At 45.0% G+C, this 19,087-nt stretch overlaps 1 protein-coding gene and 1 pseudogene across 2 annotated transcripts in view; one reads left to right on the top strand and one right to left on the bottom strand.

Annotated features, from left to right (window-relative positions):
• Positions 1-19,087, top strand: part of SLC7A14 (solute carrier family 7 member 14) — a 125,761-nt gene that overhangs the window by 90,350 nt on the left and 16,324 nt on the right. Inside the window, exons 5-7 of one of the 2 annotated variants that reach the window (XM_030822823.1) lie at positions 11,159-11,305; positions 14,006-14,214; positions 16,355-16,931. In XM_030822823.1, the coding sequence (XP_030678683.1) occupies positions 11,159-11,305; positions 14,006-14,214; positions 16,355-16,931 (933 nt within the window). Of the gene's footprint in view, positions 1-11,158; positions 11,306-14,005; positions 14,215-16,354; positions 17,233-19,087 lie in introns of both variants that reach the window. The other variant, XM_003256445.4, reaches the window with a different exon arrangement.
• On the bottom strand, positions 369-2,192 carry LOC100601665 (annotated as a pseudogene).

The following is a 19,087-nucleotide window of genomic DNA, read 5'->3' as shown; positions in this document are numbered from 1 at the left end:
CCACTTTGCTTTTGTAGCTTTTGCTTAGACTGGTTTTTCTCCAACATGTCCAGGGATCAGAAATGTTTTTTGGAGAACACTCAAAATCACTTCTGTTTATTCTGAACCATGCCATACCGTTCAATGCAGAGAAATAAGCAAGGAAGCAATTTAAGCCAAGATTCCTAGTCTCCTCCTTATCTGTAAGAATTCCACAGAACTACAAAGTTCATCCCTCCTCTTTGAAATGAATAAATACTGAAACTGCTTAAACCCAAAAGAAGAGACAAAGAAACACTGTTGGCCCCATTCTGGATCCCCAGATCTATATTATCTTATGATACAAACTGTTCCTTTCCTATCATATAAGAGAAACAACAAATTACAAGAGTGAAAAGAAGGAATGTTTTCCTGGAACTCAGTAGCATTTTCTTTTTTCTTTTTTCTTTTTTTTTGGACAAAATAAAGCAATTGAATTGTTTTGTAGCTGGAGGCAAGGGGGGTCCCCAAGCAGTAAACTCCCCCCGCGGGTGGGCTGAGAGCTAGGGCTGAGCCTCAGGTGGGTCTCCTGTTCCCTGTGCTCCCCTGCACAGCAGCCTCCCTCCGGGGCTCTGGGAGAGCCACAGTAGAGGCAGGCTGGGATGGGCTGCCGCAGCTCTTCACCTGGGCAGGACGTCAGAGGACTCGGACACCAGCTCCCCATCGCGGGTCTCAATCTTCTGCACAACCATGGCCCTGGTGGAGCTGGTGCGGCTGAAGGAGCTGGAGCCTAGGCCATAGCATAGGCCAGGGCTTGTAAGGCCCCCATGGGCCCAGCTCAGACCACCTGCAAAGCCGCAGGTGGTCTTCATACGGATACTCATATTCTGCATCCCAGACTCCAGCCGGGCCCTCCTCACCCTCCCGCAGCTTCCTGTAGGTGGCGATCTCCATGTCCAGGGCCAGCTTGACGTTCATCAGGTCCTGGTACTCACGCAGCTGCCGCGCCATGTCCTGCTTGGCCCGCTGCAGGGTGGCCTGTAGCTCGGACAGCTTGGCGTTGGCATCCTTAACGGCCAGCTCCCCACGCTGCTCGGCATCTGCGATGGGGGCCTCCAGGGAAGCCCTCTGGCCTTTGAGGCCCTCAATCTCAGCCTGGAGCCGCTGATGTTCTGGTTCATCTCGGAGATCTCAGTCTTCGTGCGCTGCAGGTCATCCCGGTGCTTCCCAGCCAGCGTCTGCAGCTCCACATACTTGATCTGGTACATGCTCTCAGCCTCAGCCCAGCTGCGGTTAGCGATCTCCTCGCACTGCGCCTTGACCTCAGCGATGATGCTGTCCATGTCCAGGGAGCGGCTGTTGTCCATGGACAGCACTGCAGACGTGCCCAAGATCTGGGACTGCAGCTCCTGGATCTCCTCTTCATCCAGCTGCCTGAGGGAGTTGATCTCCTCAGTCAGCCCTTCCAGGCAAGACTCCAGCTCTACCTTGTTCATGTAAGCTTCATCCACGTCCTTCTTGATGAGGACAAATTCATTCTCCATTTCTGTACGCTTATTGATCTCATCCTCATACTTTTCTTGAAGTCCTCCACCAGCCCCTGCATATTGCCAAGCTCCGCCTCCAGCTCAGCTTCTCCTGGCCCAGAACCTCCAGCTGCCACCTAAGGTTGTTCATGTAGCTCTCAAACATGTTGATCCGAGCCATCTTCTGCTGCTGCAGGAGGCTCCACTTGGTCTCCAGCATCTTGTTCTGCTGCTGCAGGAACCATGCCTTGTCGATGATGGAGGCAAACTTGTTGTTGAGGGTCTTGATCTGCTCCTTCTCCTGGGTGTACATGGCCTGGATATTGGGATCCACCTCCAGGTTAACAGGGCTCAGCAGGCTCTGGTTGAACGTGACAGCGGTGATGCCTCCTATGCCGCTGGCCCCACCATAGCCTCCGCCCAGGCCACTCCGGAAGCTGCTGCTGCTCACTCGGGAGAGGCTTGAGGAGCTGATGTGGGCACCAGGCCCACTCGTGTAGAAGTGGCTGCTAAAGGCCTGGGGGCCAGAGGTGGACACCTTGTAGGACTTCTGGGTCACACTGATGGACATGGTGGAGGCAGGAGCAGAGGCAGGCAGGCTGAACCAGGCGGAGATTCCAGAAGGAGCCGAGAAGCTGCTTCTTGGTCCTCAATTGCATTTTCATTGTAGCAGGAAAATGTCCTCACCATTTTCTTAACAATATAAGAAATTATTGGGTCATGGACTTACTGTAAGATTTTGGCCATCAATTAACTTCTGTGCTTTCAGTTTTTCTCATCTATTATGTGGCAAAACTAATTGCACCACATGTTTGCAAAAAAACAGCAAAATCTTGGATGTTTTTATGTGCAGCTTGTTACAGTTGTCAATAGTTAAAATTATACGAGGAAGGAACTAGTTTTTATTGACCACCTGTTAAGTTCCTGGCATCGTATTCCATGAATAGTATCTCACTCTTAAAACAAAACTTTTGAGCGGTGCTGTTATCCCTAGCTTAAAAGTGGAGAATCCTCATAGAGGCTGCGAAACTGACCTGACCTCACTTAGCTAGTCAGCTCTGGGGCTGGGGTTTCTGCCCAGATCTGTGTGACTCCAAAGCCCTTTCTACCAATGCAGTACCTTGTGTATCATGATCATTCTCTCTGAGTTTTCTTTAGTAAGCAGTAAGGTAATAAATCTGACATGTTACATTTCCTTTAAACTTTCATGAAGTCATAGAATCTTGGAGGAACATTAAGAGATAGAAAATAGTTCAACTGACCCAGGCTGCGTATGCATTGTTTATGAAGACGTCCTGTCAATGCAGTTCTAAAACTCTTCTTAATTACTTGATTGATATTTAATTTTCAAAATCCTCCTATTAGCTCACCCAAACGGCACACACTCTAGTTTAGGCCCCCCTTAAAGACTGGAAAGAGTTAATATCCTCTGTGTAAATGTTCTTTACCCATCCTGAAGAAGATGGAGGCACATTTTAGCATTGCCTTTAGCCTTGTGTTTTGTTCTGAGGCCTTTATTCTCTTTGGGGGTCTCCCTTTCCTTCTCAGGGACTCCACATCCTTCCTCAGTCAGGAGCCTGCCTCATCAAGGAAGGAGCTAATCATGCCAGCCTTGGGGTTCCCCACTTACACATCCTGGGTTCTCACTAACTTTCCTAAGAGAAGATCAGAAGTCAAGCATAAGAAAGAAATGAAGGATGCTTTTCCTAACATTGAACATTTTCTTTGTGACAAACTCTTTCATGTACACTTTTAATTTAATTTTCATGGCAGCCCTGCAAAATAAGTACAGAGATCTCCACTTTTACATGCAAATAGCTCAAGCTTAGAAAAGTTAAAGACACAGATCTAGATGCTAAGTAATAGAGCTGAAATTCTATCCCAGTCCTGGACGGGCCAAAGTACTTATTTACCCCACTGCCACCTGGGTTTGGGGCCATGGAACTGGTTATCATTTTTTTTGCACTTCCGTTCACTGTCCTCATTCCAATCCAAGCCTACTGCCTTAAGTAGATTTGTCATTGGCCCAGAAAAAAGCTTGGCTGGGAAAGTGAATGTTTTGCTGCAATTCCATTATCCCTAAAGGAAACTTGGGGATGATATATGTCCTAGTGAACGTGCCTAAAAGTATCATCTGAGAACAAAGGACAGCCCAGTGTGAAGATGTTGCTGATTCATCCTCTCTGCACTCTGCCTGGCCTTGGATTTTTATGTAGTACATTTCCTTCCCAGTGAATGGGCCTGGACCTGTTGTTTCTCAACTTTGGTTTCAGGTCACTTTTCCAAAGTCCAGCAAAGTCATTTTGAATTTAGACCCTATTTTTCAAGGTCTGACACTGCCTCATGAACATGTCATACACCAAGGTAATACACACATTCCTCGCTCTGTTACCTAACAATTGTCTACAAAAGTGTGTTGCCTCGTCAACAGATACATGAACTTCTTCACTCCTTAGCAAAACCCTTACCTCTACCCCTGACTAGGGGACTAGTACAGAGGTCCAACCCACTTTATTCTTCAATTGCTTTAGGTAGGATGGAATGGAGGAAACCATTGTATAGGAGATGATTTATAAGAATAGCATGACATGACTTTCTACACAATTCTCAAGGACTTTGAAAGAGTTAATGAACAATCCATCCTCTAACCATGGACCCCTCATAAACCTACTCTTTCCCCTGCTCCAAACACTTCCTTCCAAAGAAAATAGCTTAAGGAATAGTTTACTCACTTACAGGTTCTGGGTCAAATGCTTCTTTGGTCTTGAACAGTTTAAGAACAACAAACATTTTTCCCTATATCAAGTAACTCTGGCCTTCAGCTGAACCCCTGCTTCCATCTGCAATTCCTCAGCCCTTGAACATTGTTGGATGTGTGCTCCCTTCATGTTATTTGTTCTTGATACTATCTTGTGGTTTTTCTTTAAGCAAATAAGACACTCTACCAGCACAAATAGCTCCCAGGAAAATGGTCCATAGCAATCATTTGTGGGGAATCCTGACAGCCTCCAAACAAAGGAAAAGTTGTTTTTCATGTTCTCCACATCTGAATCCATTTGTGGGAACCTATTAGTGCATTCCACTGTCACTGGGGACAGGCTGCTAATAGAGCTGGGGCATGAGGGTGGTAGAAAATGCTGTGAAAAGTTGGAATTCTGTTGCCTAGAGAGTGAATAATATAAAGGTGCCTAATTATCTCCCAGGAATCCGGCAGACTGGTTGAGGCAGAATGTGTAAAGGCTGCCTCATCTGAATGCCTCTCAAATATCAGCAAGACACAGGGGCCCAGTTTTTAGGGACCTCATACACCGAGTAGCAGGCCAATAATGACATTGCTTTTGACAACTAACTAAGCAGAAGCCCTCCAGCAACTAAGGCACGTGCTGCTTTCCCACAACGCCATTCTAGAGGGATGAACTCTGTTCTGGATCAGCTGGCTGAGCTTTTACACCAGGTTGACTTTGAACAACAATCTCAGCTATATCATCAAACACAAAGGTCAGTACTTTTTTTTGAGGCAGAGTCTCACTCTGTCGCCCAGGCTGGAGTGCAGTGGTGCGATCACAGCTCATTGCAGTCTCAACCTCCCAGGCTCAAGTAATCTTCCCACCTCAGCCTCCCAAGTAACTGGAACTACAGGTGCACACAACCACACCTAGCTAATTTTTTTCAATACTATTTTTTCATTTTGCAAAACTTTAAAGCAAAGAGTTAGGATAACATACCAATAAACCCAGAAATACACATACACTTGCACATGAACACACATACACACATTTCACCCACCAATTTTATTCACAGATGCTCACCCCTAGGTACTGCACATGTGCTTTTATGCATGGAAGTCTATCCTAATTATAAACACCAGTGGTCAGATCTGAGATCTGGATAGAGTGACATGGAAAACAGTTTCAGTGGTTCTTTGGGTAGAGACACACATATACAGTTTCATTTCATGGGTCTTTGTATTTACCAATCAGGGACCATTTGCTTGCAAGGAAGAAAAGCTCATTCAAACTAACTCAAGTAAAAAGATGACCCTTTTTGCTAATTTTATTATCTTCTCTTTAATAATCTGTTTATTTCATCTATGTCTTGTTAGGCCAAGTTCGGTTTGACCCTGGTAGGTGTGCTGGTCTTTCTTCTCCATTTGCCTCTGCTCCCCAGACCTGTTCTCCACCCTTCATGCCCTGTTCTTTGCTCCAGGTTGCTTCCTGTTGAATTTAGCCAATGGGAAATACTATCAGGTCAGAAGGCGAGAAGAAAGCAAGGCCAGAGTATTTCTTCCTCGCTGCCTCCCAACCTTGGCACCACACTGGCTGTGCCTCCACAAGGCAGCTCCTTCTAGGAATCTCTGCCCCATACCTCCAGCTCCCACCAGACTCCAGGACACCATTCCACCCCCTACACTTCAGCCTCAGGATGAGAGCTTCTCAGTGTTGCTAAGTCTCTGATGCCTCAACATCCCTAGACAGCTCCCTTAACCCCACCTAAATACTCCCCAGACCTGCTTGTAGTCCCTTATTGAAATTTTGTTTGAATCATCTGTGTTATTAATAAATGATCTTGACTGCCTAATGTGGTAGAACCTCCACATGTCCTGCCTTTGATCTGTCCAGTCTTTCTCCAACTATACTTGCTTTGTAGTCCTACATATGCAAATGCAGGCTAAGAGGCATCCTCTTTGCAAGTTTACTTCCTCTTTTCCCTACTTGATCATAGTTAACTTTCTGATAGCTAATCATTATCAGTAATTGCCATCCCTTCTCTCTTTCATTTAGAGAAAAGTAGCATTTGTTTTATGAATAATATAGATGCTTATTAATCTTGTTGAGTTTGTCACCATAATCGAGATTGCATTTGGGATCTTACAGTATCCTCTAGACTCAATCTCTGTAAAATCAAGCTAGGCACTTTTTGCTCATAACTATATCCCCATCACTAAGCACAGTGCCTGGCACATGGTAGCACTTAGCATACACAAGTCAAGTTCTAAAACGAGGAAGGTAGGGGAGTAGAAGGAGGAGAGAAGGAGGAGGAGTTTGTGCCCTTGGGTGTCAACTGCTCTAGAAAAACAGAATTATAATAATAACACTGGTGGTAAGAGCTAATATTTATTGAGCACCTACTGTATTACAGGACTGCAGTTTACTATATTATCTCATTTTATCCTTGTAACAACACTATGAGCTAGGTGCTATTATTATCTCCATTTAAGTAAGAATGAAACTTAGGCTCCAAGAGGTTAAGGACTTGTTCTAGGTCACCAAGCTAATATGTGGCAGAATCAGCCTGACAGTCTACAAAGTCTATGCTCCTAAGCAAAGTCAATCACGCCCATGTGCACGGCCCTAGGACTTCCTCTGAAGCCTACAGTGGACATCACATTGACTCCAACTGCCGGTACTGCACATATTTAAAGGTGTCCTCTTCATCTTCCACTGAGTCTTCTGCTCTTCAAGTTAAACATCCCCAGGTCCCCAGTTCTTCCTTACATGGCATGGTTCACAAACCTCTCACCTTTTTCTAAGATTGCTTTGCCCAAATTTATATGGTGGTTGTGCCAAGTCACTAAATGATTTACAAGAGGAGGGTATGTATGCATGTATATGTATGTATATTTGTTTTCATGTGTATGTATGTGTGTTTATCTGTGTTTATATGTATTTGTGTGTGCATGTTTATGTGTGTACATATATGTGTCTGTGCATGTAGAAGAGAAGAATAAATGTTAAAGGAAGAGAAAGCAGGACCTGTTTTTCTGGGTTTGTTTTGTGGATACTTAGTAGATGTATATATTTATGGGGTACATGAGATGTTTTGATACAGGCATGCAATGTGAAATAAGCACATCGTGGAGAATGGGGTGTCCATCTCCTCAAGCATTTATCCTTTGAGTTACAACCAATCCAACTACACTCTTTAAGTTATTTTAAAATGTACAATTATTATTGACTATAGTCACCCCGTTGTGTTATCTAATAGTAGGTCTTACTCATTCTTTCTACTTTTTTGTACCCATTAACCATCCCCACCTCCCCCCCTCCAGCCCCCAACTATCCTTCCCAGCCTCTGTTAACCATCCTTCTATTCTCTATGTCCATGAGTTCAATTGTTTTTATTTTTAGATCCCACAAATAAGTGAGAATGTGCAATGTTTGTCTTTCCATGCCTGGCTTATTTTGCTTAACATAATGATCTTCAGTTCCATCCATGTTGTTGGAAATGACCAGATCTCATTCTTTTTTATGGCTGCATAGTACTCAATTGTGTATATGTCCCACATTTTCTTTATCCATTCATCTGTTGATGGACACTTAAGTTGCTTCCAAATCTTAGCTATTGTAAACAGTGTTGCAACAAACATAGGAATGCAGATACCTCTTCAATATGCTGATTTCCTTTCTTTTGGGTATATACCCAGCAGTGGGATTGCTGGATCATATGGTAGCCCAATTTTTAGGTTTTTGAGAAACCTCTAAACTTTTCTCCATAGTGCCTGTACTAATTTACATTCCCAAAAACAGTGTACAAGTGTTCCCTTTTCTCCACATCCTTGCCAGCATTTATTATTGCCTGTCTTTTGGATATAAACCATTTTAAGTGAGGTGAGATAATATCTGATTATAGTTGTGATTTTCATTTACCTGATTATCAATGCCTGTTTGCCATCTGTATGTTTTCTTTTGAGAAATGTCTATTCAAATCTTTTGCCTATTTTTTTATCAGATTATTAGATTTTTTCCTATAGAGTTGTTTGAGCTCCTTATATATTCTGGTTATTAATCCCTTGTCAGATGGGTAGTTTACAGATATTTTCTCCTATTCTGTGGGTTGTCTCTTCACTTTGTTGATTGTATCCTTGGCCGTGCAGAAGCTTTTTAACTTGATGTGATTCCATTTGTCCATTTTTGCTTTGGTTGCCTGTGCTTGTAGGGTATTGCTCAAGAAATGTTTGCCCAGACCAATGTCCTGGAGATTTTCCAAACATCTTTCCAAACATCCCCTAGGGGTAGTCTTATAGCCTATGATTGCGGTTGAAAACGTTGGATGAAAACAAAGTACAAAAAGGTGAATTAGTTCCCTAAGACATAGAGATAGCCAACATATTGATTTATTTATAACCCCGCTTATTTCCACAAAGGACTTGAACGTGTAGAATAACTCTGTTTTTATTGGGTTGCCTGTGCTTGTGGGGTATTGCTCAAGAAACTTTTGCCCAGACCAATGTCCTGAAGATTTTCCCCCAATGTCTTCTTGTGGTAGTTTCATAGTTTGAGATCTTAGATTTAAGTCTTCAATCTATTTTGATTTGATTTCTGTAGATGATGAGAGATAAAGGTCTAGTTTCATTCTTCTGCATATGGATGTCCAGTTTTCTCAGCACTATCCACTGAAGAGACTGTCTTTTCCCCAGTGAATGTTCTTGGCACCTTTGTCAAAAATGAAGGAACTATCTTAAAGTGAGACTTTTCTTGATCAGGACTACTTAGTGAGCCTGCAGTCTAGCATCCGTTCATCCCAGTAATATTTTCTAGATAAGTGAAAACAAGCACATTTCCAAGCCTGTGAACCTCCATGTATGATGAGGTGAGATCTATTTTCTCTCCTTGTCTGGAGGCCAAAGACATTTTCCACACCCTTGTATGAAAAACTTTGCTGTAGGGAAAGCAGGTGCTCTCTTCTCTTCTGGAAAGTAGCCATCTAGAGATGGAACTGCTTGTGTTTGTGAAGTTCCTTCTACCTGACTTATTAGAATAGACCACGAGTTTTTAAATTTTCTTGTGCCATGGACCACCTGGATGTCTGATGAAGCCTGTGGATTCCTTATGAGAATTGTGATTTTAAATGAATAGCCTAATTACATAGGAATTCAAAGGAAATCAATGATATTGAAATGTAGTATTATTTTTAATTTTATTTTATTTTTATATTGTAATCTAGTAACAATGTGCTTCTCTATTAGGGATTTATATGTTAACCTCTATGTCTAATAACTATCATAATTTGAAAGTAGTAATAAGCATAAGTGATATTTCAAGATCTCTGCAACAACTCTCATATGAAATGAAAATATCTGATTGCTATTGGTGACACAGGCACAGGTATTGTTAGTTGGTCACCTACATTCATAACTGAAAGAAATGCTAATTCAACTATAAGGTAGTGAAAAAACATATGTAATTCTTTCCCAGCAAAATTTCTAGATGCCCTGAATTCCATGGCCTCCAGGATAAGAACCCCGGACATTAGAATCCTAGCTGAGAGAAACTGTAGGAAACACCAGCTCATTTTACAGATGAGCAAAGTTTGCTTCTGAAGGTTTGAGAAGATCTTTGATTTTGTGATGTACCTTACAGGTTCTAGTATTTCATATTTTGTCTTATTGAGAAGTCAGTGAGGAAAGTAAGAGTGAAAATTTTGGACAAGTGTCAGCTTGGCACACATTTTGATTTCCATCATTTATAAACTGAATGTGGAGAAAAGAAAAATAAAATGGTCCAGTCTGCAATGGGTCTCGCCTCCTGGACCACTGGCTAGGGCTTGCTTTTTTTTCCTCATCCCGTACACACAGGTCCAAAAATATCTCTCACCTTCTAAAAAGGACATCCCTAAACATTCAAAGAGGCACTTTTTTACTTAAAGCTAACAACGAAAATACCAAGGTGGGGGACCCTCATTTAAACTTCAATAGGTTCTTTCAAAGAAAGTAGTTACTCTTCAATGGAAGGTTTTCACTGACATTTTGACATATATAATACATTCCCAAACACCCCTGGAGCCATGTGGACTCCAGCTGGCTTATATACCTTAAAATGGCTTATATACCTTACTGGAACCCGTAAGGTACATCACAAAATCCTGACAGACTGCCAGCATATGTAACTGGATACCATCCCCCAGCTTTACTCTGACCTCCTGCCTCGTGCCCAACTAGGTCATTCAAGCCCCAAAGGAGCAACAAACAAACTGTCTTTACCCTGTCTTCCCAATGAAGACAATAGAATATCTGAAGATCTGAAAATCTTTTATATCATTTCAGATCTGGAAGTTACCATAGAGCTGATCTGCAGGGGGTACTAACAGTAATTTAGGTAGGATCATTCTTCCTTACGCAGAAGTATCTGAATCCCCTACACTAAGAACCGGAAGCACGTTTTTTTTTTTTTTGAGATGGAGTCTCCCTCTGTCGCTGAGGCTGGAGTGCAATGGCGTGATCTCGGCTCACTGCAACCTCTGCCTCCCGGGTTCAAGCAATTCTCCTGCCTCAGCATCCTGAATAGCTGAGATTACGGGCACATGTCACCATGCCTGGCTAATTTTTGTATTTTTAGTAGAGACGGGGTTTCACCATGTTGGCCAGGCTGGTCTTGAACTCTCGACCTCGTGATCCACCCGCCTCGGCTTCTCATAGTGCTGGTATTACAGGCATGAGCCATCACACCCGGCCAATTCTTCTTATCTCTATTTACACATCATAAGAGAATTGCCCACAGCCACACAGCTAGAAAGTAGAGAAGATCAGAACTTGCGTGTTTAGCATGAGTTCCACCATGTTACTCCCTCAGCCACTCAGTCATGTCTGCAGGGCATAGGGCAATTGCAGGTTCCACATTTAAGGCCCTGGTGCTGCCCTGACCTTCTGAGTCTGACAAATGCCATCGTCCACACAGGTGCTGCAAGGAGCAGCAACATGCTTCTACGCTTTCATTGGGTTTGACATCATTGCCACCACTGGAGAGGAAGCCAAGAATCCCAACACGTCCATCCCTTATGCTATCACCGCCTCCCTGGTCATCTGCCTGACAGCATATGTGTCTGTAAGTACCAGATGCTTGCGGGACCCTCCTCATGATGTGGCCCTGGCACTGAGCTCCCTTCTCTGTCAGGAAGGAGTCCTTTCCTATGTCTTCTTGGCGTCTATGTGCCTGTCTTTTGTCCCCTGTAGCCCCATTCCCCACTCCCCATGACAAGAAAAAAATTAGGACTCCAAACTGAAGAAGAGGAGAAGCCCAGGCCTTCACTTCAGCCTTGGCCTTCATTCCCACCCCTCCATCCTCACAAGCTCTCGGTGTCTGCTGCTGCCCCAGGGGCTGGTGTGCAGGGAATGGGCTGCCGTCCAAGGAGCTCAGGTCATAGGCTGGCAGTAACGGGTGGGTGTGCGAGCAAAGGCATTGTGGGCCTCTGTGCACTTTCCTCAATGCTCTTCTGTCTTCTGGGAGCTTCCCGGCAGCAAAGAGGCGAGGCTCCCTGCACAGCAGGGAGAGAGAATACATTGTCCTCTACAAACTCTCTTCCCCTTAAATCTGGGGAGGAAAGTGCCATTTCTTTTGGCTGTTGCTCCCTCTTGTTACACCAGCTTAAGTTCACCTTCAGGTTTCCCTACCTAGGGGAGCCCCAGAATAAAGACTTCAGCCTTGTCTTCCTCAGGATCATGCCCCTGAGATACTCCTCACGCTTTGATGCTTGCTCTTGCAGCTCCCATCCCAGAATTTCTATCACAGAAATAGCCCAGCTGCATCCAACATCCCCTTCTGCCCCCGGCAATGGAGAAAATCGGCCCACAGGCCAGGAAGTGTGTGGTTCCACAAACATTCTCAGGTCCTGAGGGGTGCACTCACTTGGATCACCACAATTAGGAAAAGAGCTGGCAGCAGGGGGTGCTGCCGCTGATCAGCCCTGCTGTTTCTCTTTCCCAAAAAAGACATCTTTAGCAACTAGCTAAGGAAGCCAGACCAATTGATCATTAAGGCAAGCTGCAAAACAGGATTGTTCTAGAAGCCAGAGAAAAACACAGAGCAAACTTGGGGGTCGTTTACAGACATTTAGCTGCCTACCCAGAGGTTTCATGAGTGCCTCAATTATCGCCTCCCGCTATGCATACGCATGAAAGGGGCTTCATCCTGTCCATACCCTGATTATCCCTGTGGGCAGAATGTTGAGGGAGGGGTTGCAGGGCAGAAGGAGCAGCAAGGACGCTCTGCATTTCCCCTTCTACTCCTCCTTCATTCCTGCCCTTCCTCCAGGAGTGGGCCCTTACAACACATACAATAAAGTCAATCATCTCAGTGCCTTCCTTAGAATAGCACTTTATAGACCAGAGTACTTCTATGCATCCACCAAGTTTTTACCCATCCTGATCTAACTCAGGAGACTCCCTGAGGCTGGAGGAGGCTCAATCCCACTCTCCTTCAGCCCACCCTGCCCCATCCCCAAAGGGGATATTGCAAGTGGTTATGTTACTGGGAAACATTCTCTTTCATACTGCACAGGCCTTAAACATGCCCTAGGAGCTGTTTGGTCTTGTACTGGTCAGCAAGCAGCCCCTCCACCACCATGAGAAGAACGAGGTTGCTGGCTGTGCTAGGACATCCTGTCCTCCCTGGTGGTCCTTGGCTCTGCTGGAGGATCTTGGCTGCAGAGGAATAGGCAAAGAAATGGTCTACGTGCAACCACCCTCTTTCCTTCAGGCTTTGAATTCCTTCTTGATGTCAATTTTGCCTTCATAGGCCTGGGGGGGCCCCCATATCTAGCCATATGACTGGTGGCTCCATTGCCTATGGCCAATTCTGAAGGCAGGGGTGTTAGGCAGATCAATAATATGTGAGGGGAGTAGGTCCTGGGAGCCCCCAGTTAACTGCTTATCGCCTCCTCGATGCACACGCATGCCAGTGGCTTTGTCCTGTCCATACCCTGATTTCTCCCCATTGGCAGAGTGTTCAGGGAGGGGTGGTAGGGTAGAGAGAATAGCAAAGACATTCTGCTCTCTATTTCCTCTTCTGCTCCTCCCTCGTATCTCCCTCTTCCCTGGGGGTGGACCCTTAAAGCACACACAGTAAATGATTCCTGATTAAGCAAAGCCATAGTTGTCTGACAGCCATATAGTCAGTACGACTTGATTCTGTCCTGATGCCATCATTTGTTGGCCTGCCTGGATCCTAGGACTAAGCTAGAGAAAGGAAATAGAAATATGAGTCCTTATCTGGGTCCCAACAGTTAATAGGCTATAGACCTCTTAAGCACCTATCTTTGGAGATTTTATCTCTGGTGTTTCACAGTGAAAGGGAGTACAGATAAGACCCTGTAGGACCAGAAAGCAGAAGAGAAATGAGAGTCTTGTCCACGTGGGCAGGGTGCTCATGGTCCCTGCCAGGCCCTGGTTGCAGGGCATTGGCTGCAGCTCCTTCCTTCTGGAAATATCTGTTCTCCACTGAACTGTTAGCATAGCTCTGCTCATGGGGCTGAAATACCTGCAGACTTACTCCTCAGATATCAGAGGACCAGAGAGATAGAGAGTTTCTGGCCCAGTCCACTAAGTTCACATGTGGGGAAATAATATTGAGTAAGGCCTAGAGGCCAGATGACTGGTCTACAGTAAAGGCACATGCCAGCAAGTGCTGGATCCAAACTGCCATGCAAGCCTCTGCCTCCAGGGGCAGGGCTCTTTCCTCTCCCGTGGGGCCTCTATCCATGCTATTCTTCCCCTGTACCTCCAGCCCTGTCTTCTCTTGTTTTAACAGGTGAGCGTGATCTTAACTCTGATGGTGCCATATTACACCATTGACACGGAATCCCCACTCATGGAGATGTTTGTGGCTCATGGGTTCTATGCTGCAAAATTCGTAGTGGCCATTGGGTCGGTTGCAGGACTGACAGTCAGCTTGCTGGGGTCCCTCTTCCCGATGCCAAGGGTCATTTATGCCATGGCTGGTGACGGGCTCCTTTTCAGGTAAGGGCTACGCTCCGTGAAATTTATCCTGCTCTGCCGCGTCTGTCCAGGGAGAATGTCTACCCACTGTCAGCCTGACTGTGATTTTGACGTCAGTGGCTTTCACATGGACTGTGGACCTTGTTATGTGTCCTGAAGAAAAGTCTGAGTGAACAGAGCTCAGGCCCTGAAGCAGCCCCTCAGTTTAACTCTGCGGTCCCTTAATCCAGCACAAGCTGATGTGTGCCCCTGCACTGTCCTCCTCCCTCCAGTTGACATTGCGTGCTCCTTTGTGAAGATGATGGGTGCCAAATTATTGTACTGGGTGGCCTCCAGAAGGAAGAACCATCCTAGGGACATCTTAGGCCTTTCCTCACATTGAGGCCTGGTAAATGCCCCTCTCTCCACAGCCCCTCTGAAATTGAAAAAAAAAAAAAATCAACAAAGAGTAGATAAGACCCTCTGAATAGATCTTAACAATACCAGCAACACCAGCTGCCATTTATTGAACATTTGTGTATCCTGGTTGCTGTATATACAGTATCCCATTTGGTCCTCACAATAACTCTATTTTGCATATGAAATCTACTAGGACTCAGAGAGGTGAAACAAAATTGCCACAAATCCCTCAGCTACTGAGTGGCAGGTCAGGATTTGATCCCAGAACATCTGACTCCAAAAACCAGGCTTTTAACCACACCAATATATTGGCAGTTCTTGCCCTCTACATTGGCCATGAAGTGGCCCATCTGCCCATGGTACGAAGGGGATGTGGCCTCAGCCCTTTGTTTGCAGCATGAAGGGCCTGCTGAGAAGGCATTCTTCAAGTGCACAAAGCAAAGAGTAAACCGTGGAGGCCAAGGAGCTCTCAGGTGTGCAGAGGGGGCCGGTTCAGGGACTTTGTCTCTGCAGTCATCATCTTCTGACTCATTTCCCCTGCATACTCTCTGAAGCCATCACCAGATCAGAACTGCTGTGATTAGGTTGCCGAACAATCAAGAGGGGCCTAGGGTGATGGAGGTGTGGCGACTTCATACATCCAAAAGATTTTTCTGCTGTCAAAGAAACTAAGAGGAAAGATACTGCGGCTTCAAGCACATTTACAGTCTTGTGTGAACCATAAAAATAAGGGACCAGGAGGAGAGAGGAAGGGAGAGGGAGCCTACTGCACGTGCCATTCAGTCACTCTTCTTGGTCTCTTCTTCAGTCAGTAACTAGCTGGACATAAACCTGTATCTATGAGCACAGTTTCTCAATTACTGTGCTATTTTGCCAACTAAATCCATGAACTTTTGTTATAGGTGGTGTCTCAAGCTTTGGCATAAATCAGAATCCTCTAGAGGTCTTTTAAAGCAGTTTGCTAGGCCTCACCCTACTATGATTCTGGTATAGTAGGTATTGGGTGAAATCTGAGAATATACATTTCTAACAAGCTCCAAGGGAATGCTAAGATGCTAGTTCACAGATCAGGAGGACCCCCAAGCAGGTCCATGACTTCCTCCAACCATCACTTATTCACACAGAGCCTGGGCTTCAATCGAGGTTTCTGAAAGACAGATCTCCTAGGTTCAATCAACCCTTCCCAGTACATAATGATTAGGAACTTTACTAAAGAAGTTTGCCTTAAAATCAAAGAACTAGTCCAGGCACAGTGGCTCACACCTATAATCCCAACACTTTGGGAGGCCTGAGGTGAGTGAATCATTAGGTCAGGAGTTCAAGACCAGCCTGGTCAACATGGTGAAACTCTGTCTCTACTAAAAATACAAAAATTAGCCAGGCATAGTGGTGCACGCCTGTAATCCCAGCTACTGGGGAGGCTGAGGCAGGGGAATCACTTGAACCCAGGAGGCAGAGGTTGCAGTGAGTTGAGATCACGCCACTGCACTCCAGCCTGGGGGACAGAGTGAGCAGAGTGAGATTCCATCTCACCAAAAAAAAATCAAAGATTTAAAGTGAATCCTCTTTTAATTATATACCAAATCCTGGGGTAGGAATAGCAGCTGGATTTAAAGTAGTGAATGCAGAAGTAAATTGGTGGAGCAGGACCAGGAGGAGTTAATCACACCAGCCTATTGATAGATCTAGCTCCCTACGTGGGCTGCATTGGAATCGGTCACTGTAGCTCACCATTAACCCTCTGCTTGCCTGGCCCCTCCAGGTTCCTGGCTCACGTCAGCTCCTACACAGAGACGCCAGTGGTGGCCTGCATCGTGTCGGGGTTCCTGGCAGCGCTCCTCGCGCTGTTGGTCAGCTTGAGAGACCTGATAGAGATGATGTCTATTGGCACGCTCCTGGCCTACACCTTGGTCTCTGTCTGTGTCTTGCTCCTTCGATACCAACCTGAGAGTGACATTGATGGTTTTGTCAAGTTCTTGTCTGAGGAGCACACCAAGAAGAAGGAGGGCATTCTGGCTGACTGTGAGAAGGAAGCTTGTTCTCCTGTGAGTGAAGGGGATGAATTTTCTGGCCCAGCCACCAACACATGTGGGGCCAAGAATTTACCATCCTTGGGAGACAATGAGATGCTCATAGGGAAATCAGACAAGTCAACCTACAACGTCAACCACCCCAATTACGGCACCGTGGACATGACCACAGGCATAGAAGCTGATGAATCCGAAAATATTTATCTCATCAAGTTAAAGAAGCTGATTGGGCCTCATTATTACACCATGAGAATCCGGCTGGGCCTTCCAGGCAAAATGGACCGGCCCACAGCAGCGACAGGGCACACGGTGACCATCTGCGTGCTCCTGCTCTTCATCCTCATGTTCATCTTCTGCTCCTTCATCATCTTTGGTTCTGACTACATCTCAGAGCAGAGCTGGTGGGCCATCCTTCTGGTTGTTCTGATGGTGCTGCTGATCAGCACCCTGGTGTTTGTGATCCTGCAGCAGCCAGAGAACCCCAAGAAGCTGCCCTACATGGCCCCTTGCCTCCCCTTTGTGCCTGCCTTTGCCATGCTGGTGAACATCTATCTCATGCTAAAGCTCTCCACCATCACATGGATCCGGTTTGCGGTCTGGTGCTTTGTGGGTAAGCAACTTCCTTTGGAGCCTTAAGAGTTCCCTTTTAAGGTCTTAAGCATGCTTATCCCAAAATTACCTCCTGGCTGGACTAGGCAACTCCGTTCCTAGAGAAATCTGGCTGGTTCTATGGACCCTTGTGTTCCACCTGAGAGTCAATAAACCAGTTGTCCCCTTTCTGCCTGTAATGTTCTTAGTCATTGGTTCTGGAAAAATGATGTTGATTAATCCATCGCTTTACCGAATTACTGAAAGTTCTTTCTATATCAGGATAATTAATACCAGAAAAAGTCCACTTAAAGTGAATCCACATTTTTAAGGGGACAAAAATAGCATAGTATAATTGGGGTCAGGCCATTTGGTTGGAATTTTATCATAGAAATTAAGAATTGTAAAATGATAAATTATTTATCTTAGATTTTACAAAATTAAATTAAAATAGCAATTATTCTCTCATTTTTAAATGAACAAAGTGTGAATTAAGTGTGGATTTTTTGGCATAATTTTTCTGACAAAATTAAATCATGGCATCATTTAACATCTCTCACTTCATACTGACTTTTGTAAAATATTCAAAAGTTTTTCATATTTCCCAAGGTCGTTTCTTCATTCATTGACATTCCAATCATTCACTTGGGAAGTACCCATCATGCCGCCATCCTTACTGATTTTCTCTCTCCTGCTGGTAATAACTAATATGACGCTGTTAGGTCCTCAATTGTCTACAATTTTGGGTGTGAATTCAAATTGTTCTCTAAACTCACTTTCAGGGTCTTCAAGAAGTCCTGTACCTTTTCTAAGATTTCTAATTTTACTTTGTGATCCATTTCTATTGTATTTGCAGTACTTGCTTATCATCTAGGACAATCTCTGATGTTCATGAGGTGGCTGGGGATTAATGCTAGTAAGAACTTGAGAAGTGTAATGGGAGACTCATTTTAAAGTTCCTTAGTCACTATTTGTATGTCCCCTGAACAACTTGGTAACCCTGGGGGTCTCTGATAACAAATTCTTAGCTAAAGAGGATCTTTAGAAGCTCTGGGGAATAGAAGAGTAAACCCTGCCTAAAGGAGAGGCAAGACAAACACACGAGTCACTTAGCCCGAGAGAGGCCGAAGAGAATCTTTTTGTTGTTGTTGTTTGTTTGTTTGTTTTGGTTTTTTTGTTGTTGTTGAGATGGAGTCTTGCTGTGTCACCCAGGCTGGAGTGCAGTGGCTTGATCATGGCCCACTGCAACCTCCGCCTCCCAGGTTCAAGCAATTCTCCTGCCTCAGCCTCCCGAGTAGCTAGTATTACAGGCGAGCACCACCATGCCCCGCTAATTTTTGTATTTTTAGTAGAGATGGGGTTTCACCATGTTGGCCAGGCTGGTCCCAAACTCTCAATCTCGTGATCTGCCCGCCTCGGCCTCCCAAAGTGCTGGGATTACAGGCATGAGCCACTGCGCCCAGCCCACAGAGACTCTTAGTGATGAGTGGCAGTGCATCTGCTCCTAGAGGTCAGGAATACAGTTGTTCAACGTGTGTCCTCCGTGCCTGGAGCAGGGTGCCCACAGTATGTGCTGAAAAATACCTCTTAAATTATTATAAAGTACTCTTCAAAGGGGAAAAAGGAAAACTTCCAGTCAGAATTGCCAGAAAAAACTAGGAGGGGGTAGAATGCAAAGTGGCCCTATAAGTTAAGATATAGATAGAAAGAAGTGGGGAAAAACATAGCAACCAATGGAAAGGGCAAGTGTCTTCCCCAGAGGCCTGACTCCTTGCTTCTGAAGGCTGATCTATGGCTTCCTGTAAGCATTTTGTCCCAATTTTTCACTATTCTAAGTCCCCTTGGTTAGACTTCAGGAGGATTTCGTGAGAGGACCC

The sequence above is a fragment of the Nomascus leucogenys genome, chromosome 11 (assembly GCF_006542625.1).
Source record: "Nomascus leucogenys isolate Asia chromosome 11, Asia_NLE_v1, whole genome shotgun sequence".
NCBI lineage: Eukaryota > Metazoa > Chordata > Mammalia > Primates > Hylobatidae > Nomascus > Nomascus leucogenys.
This window is presented reverse-complemented; position numbering and strand designations above follow the sequence as displayed.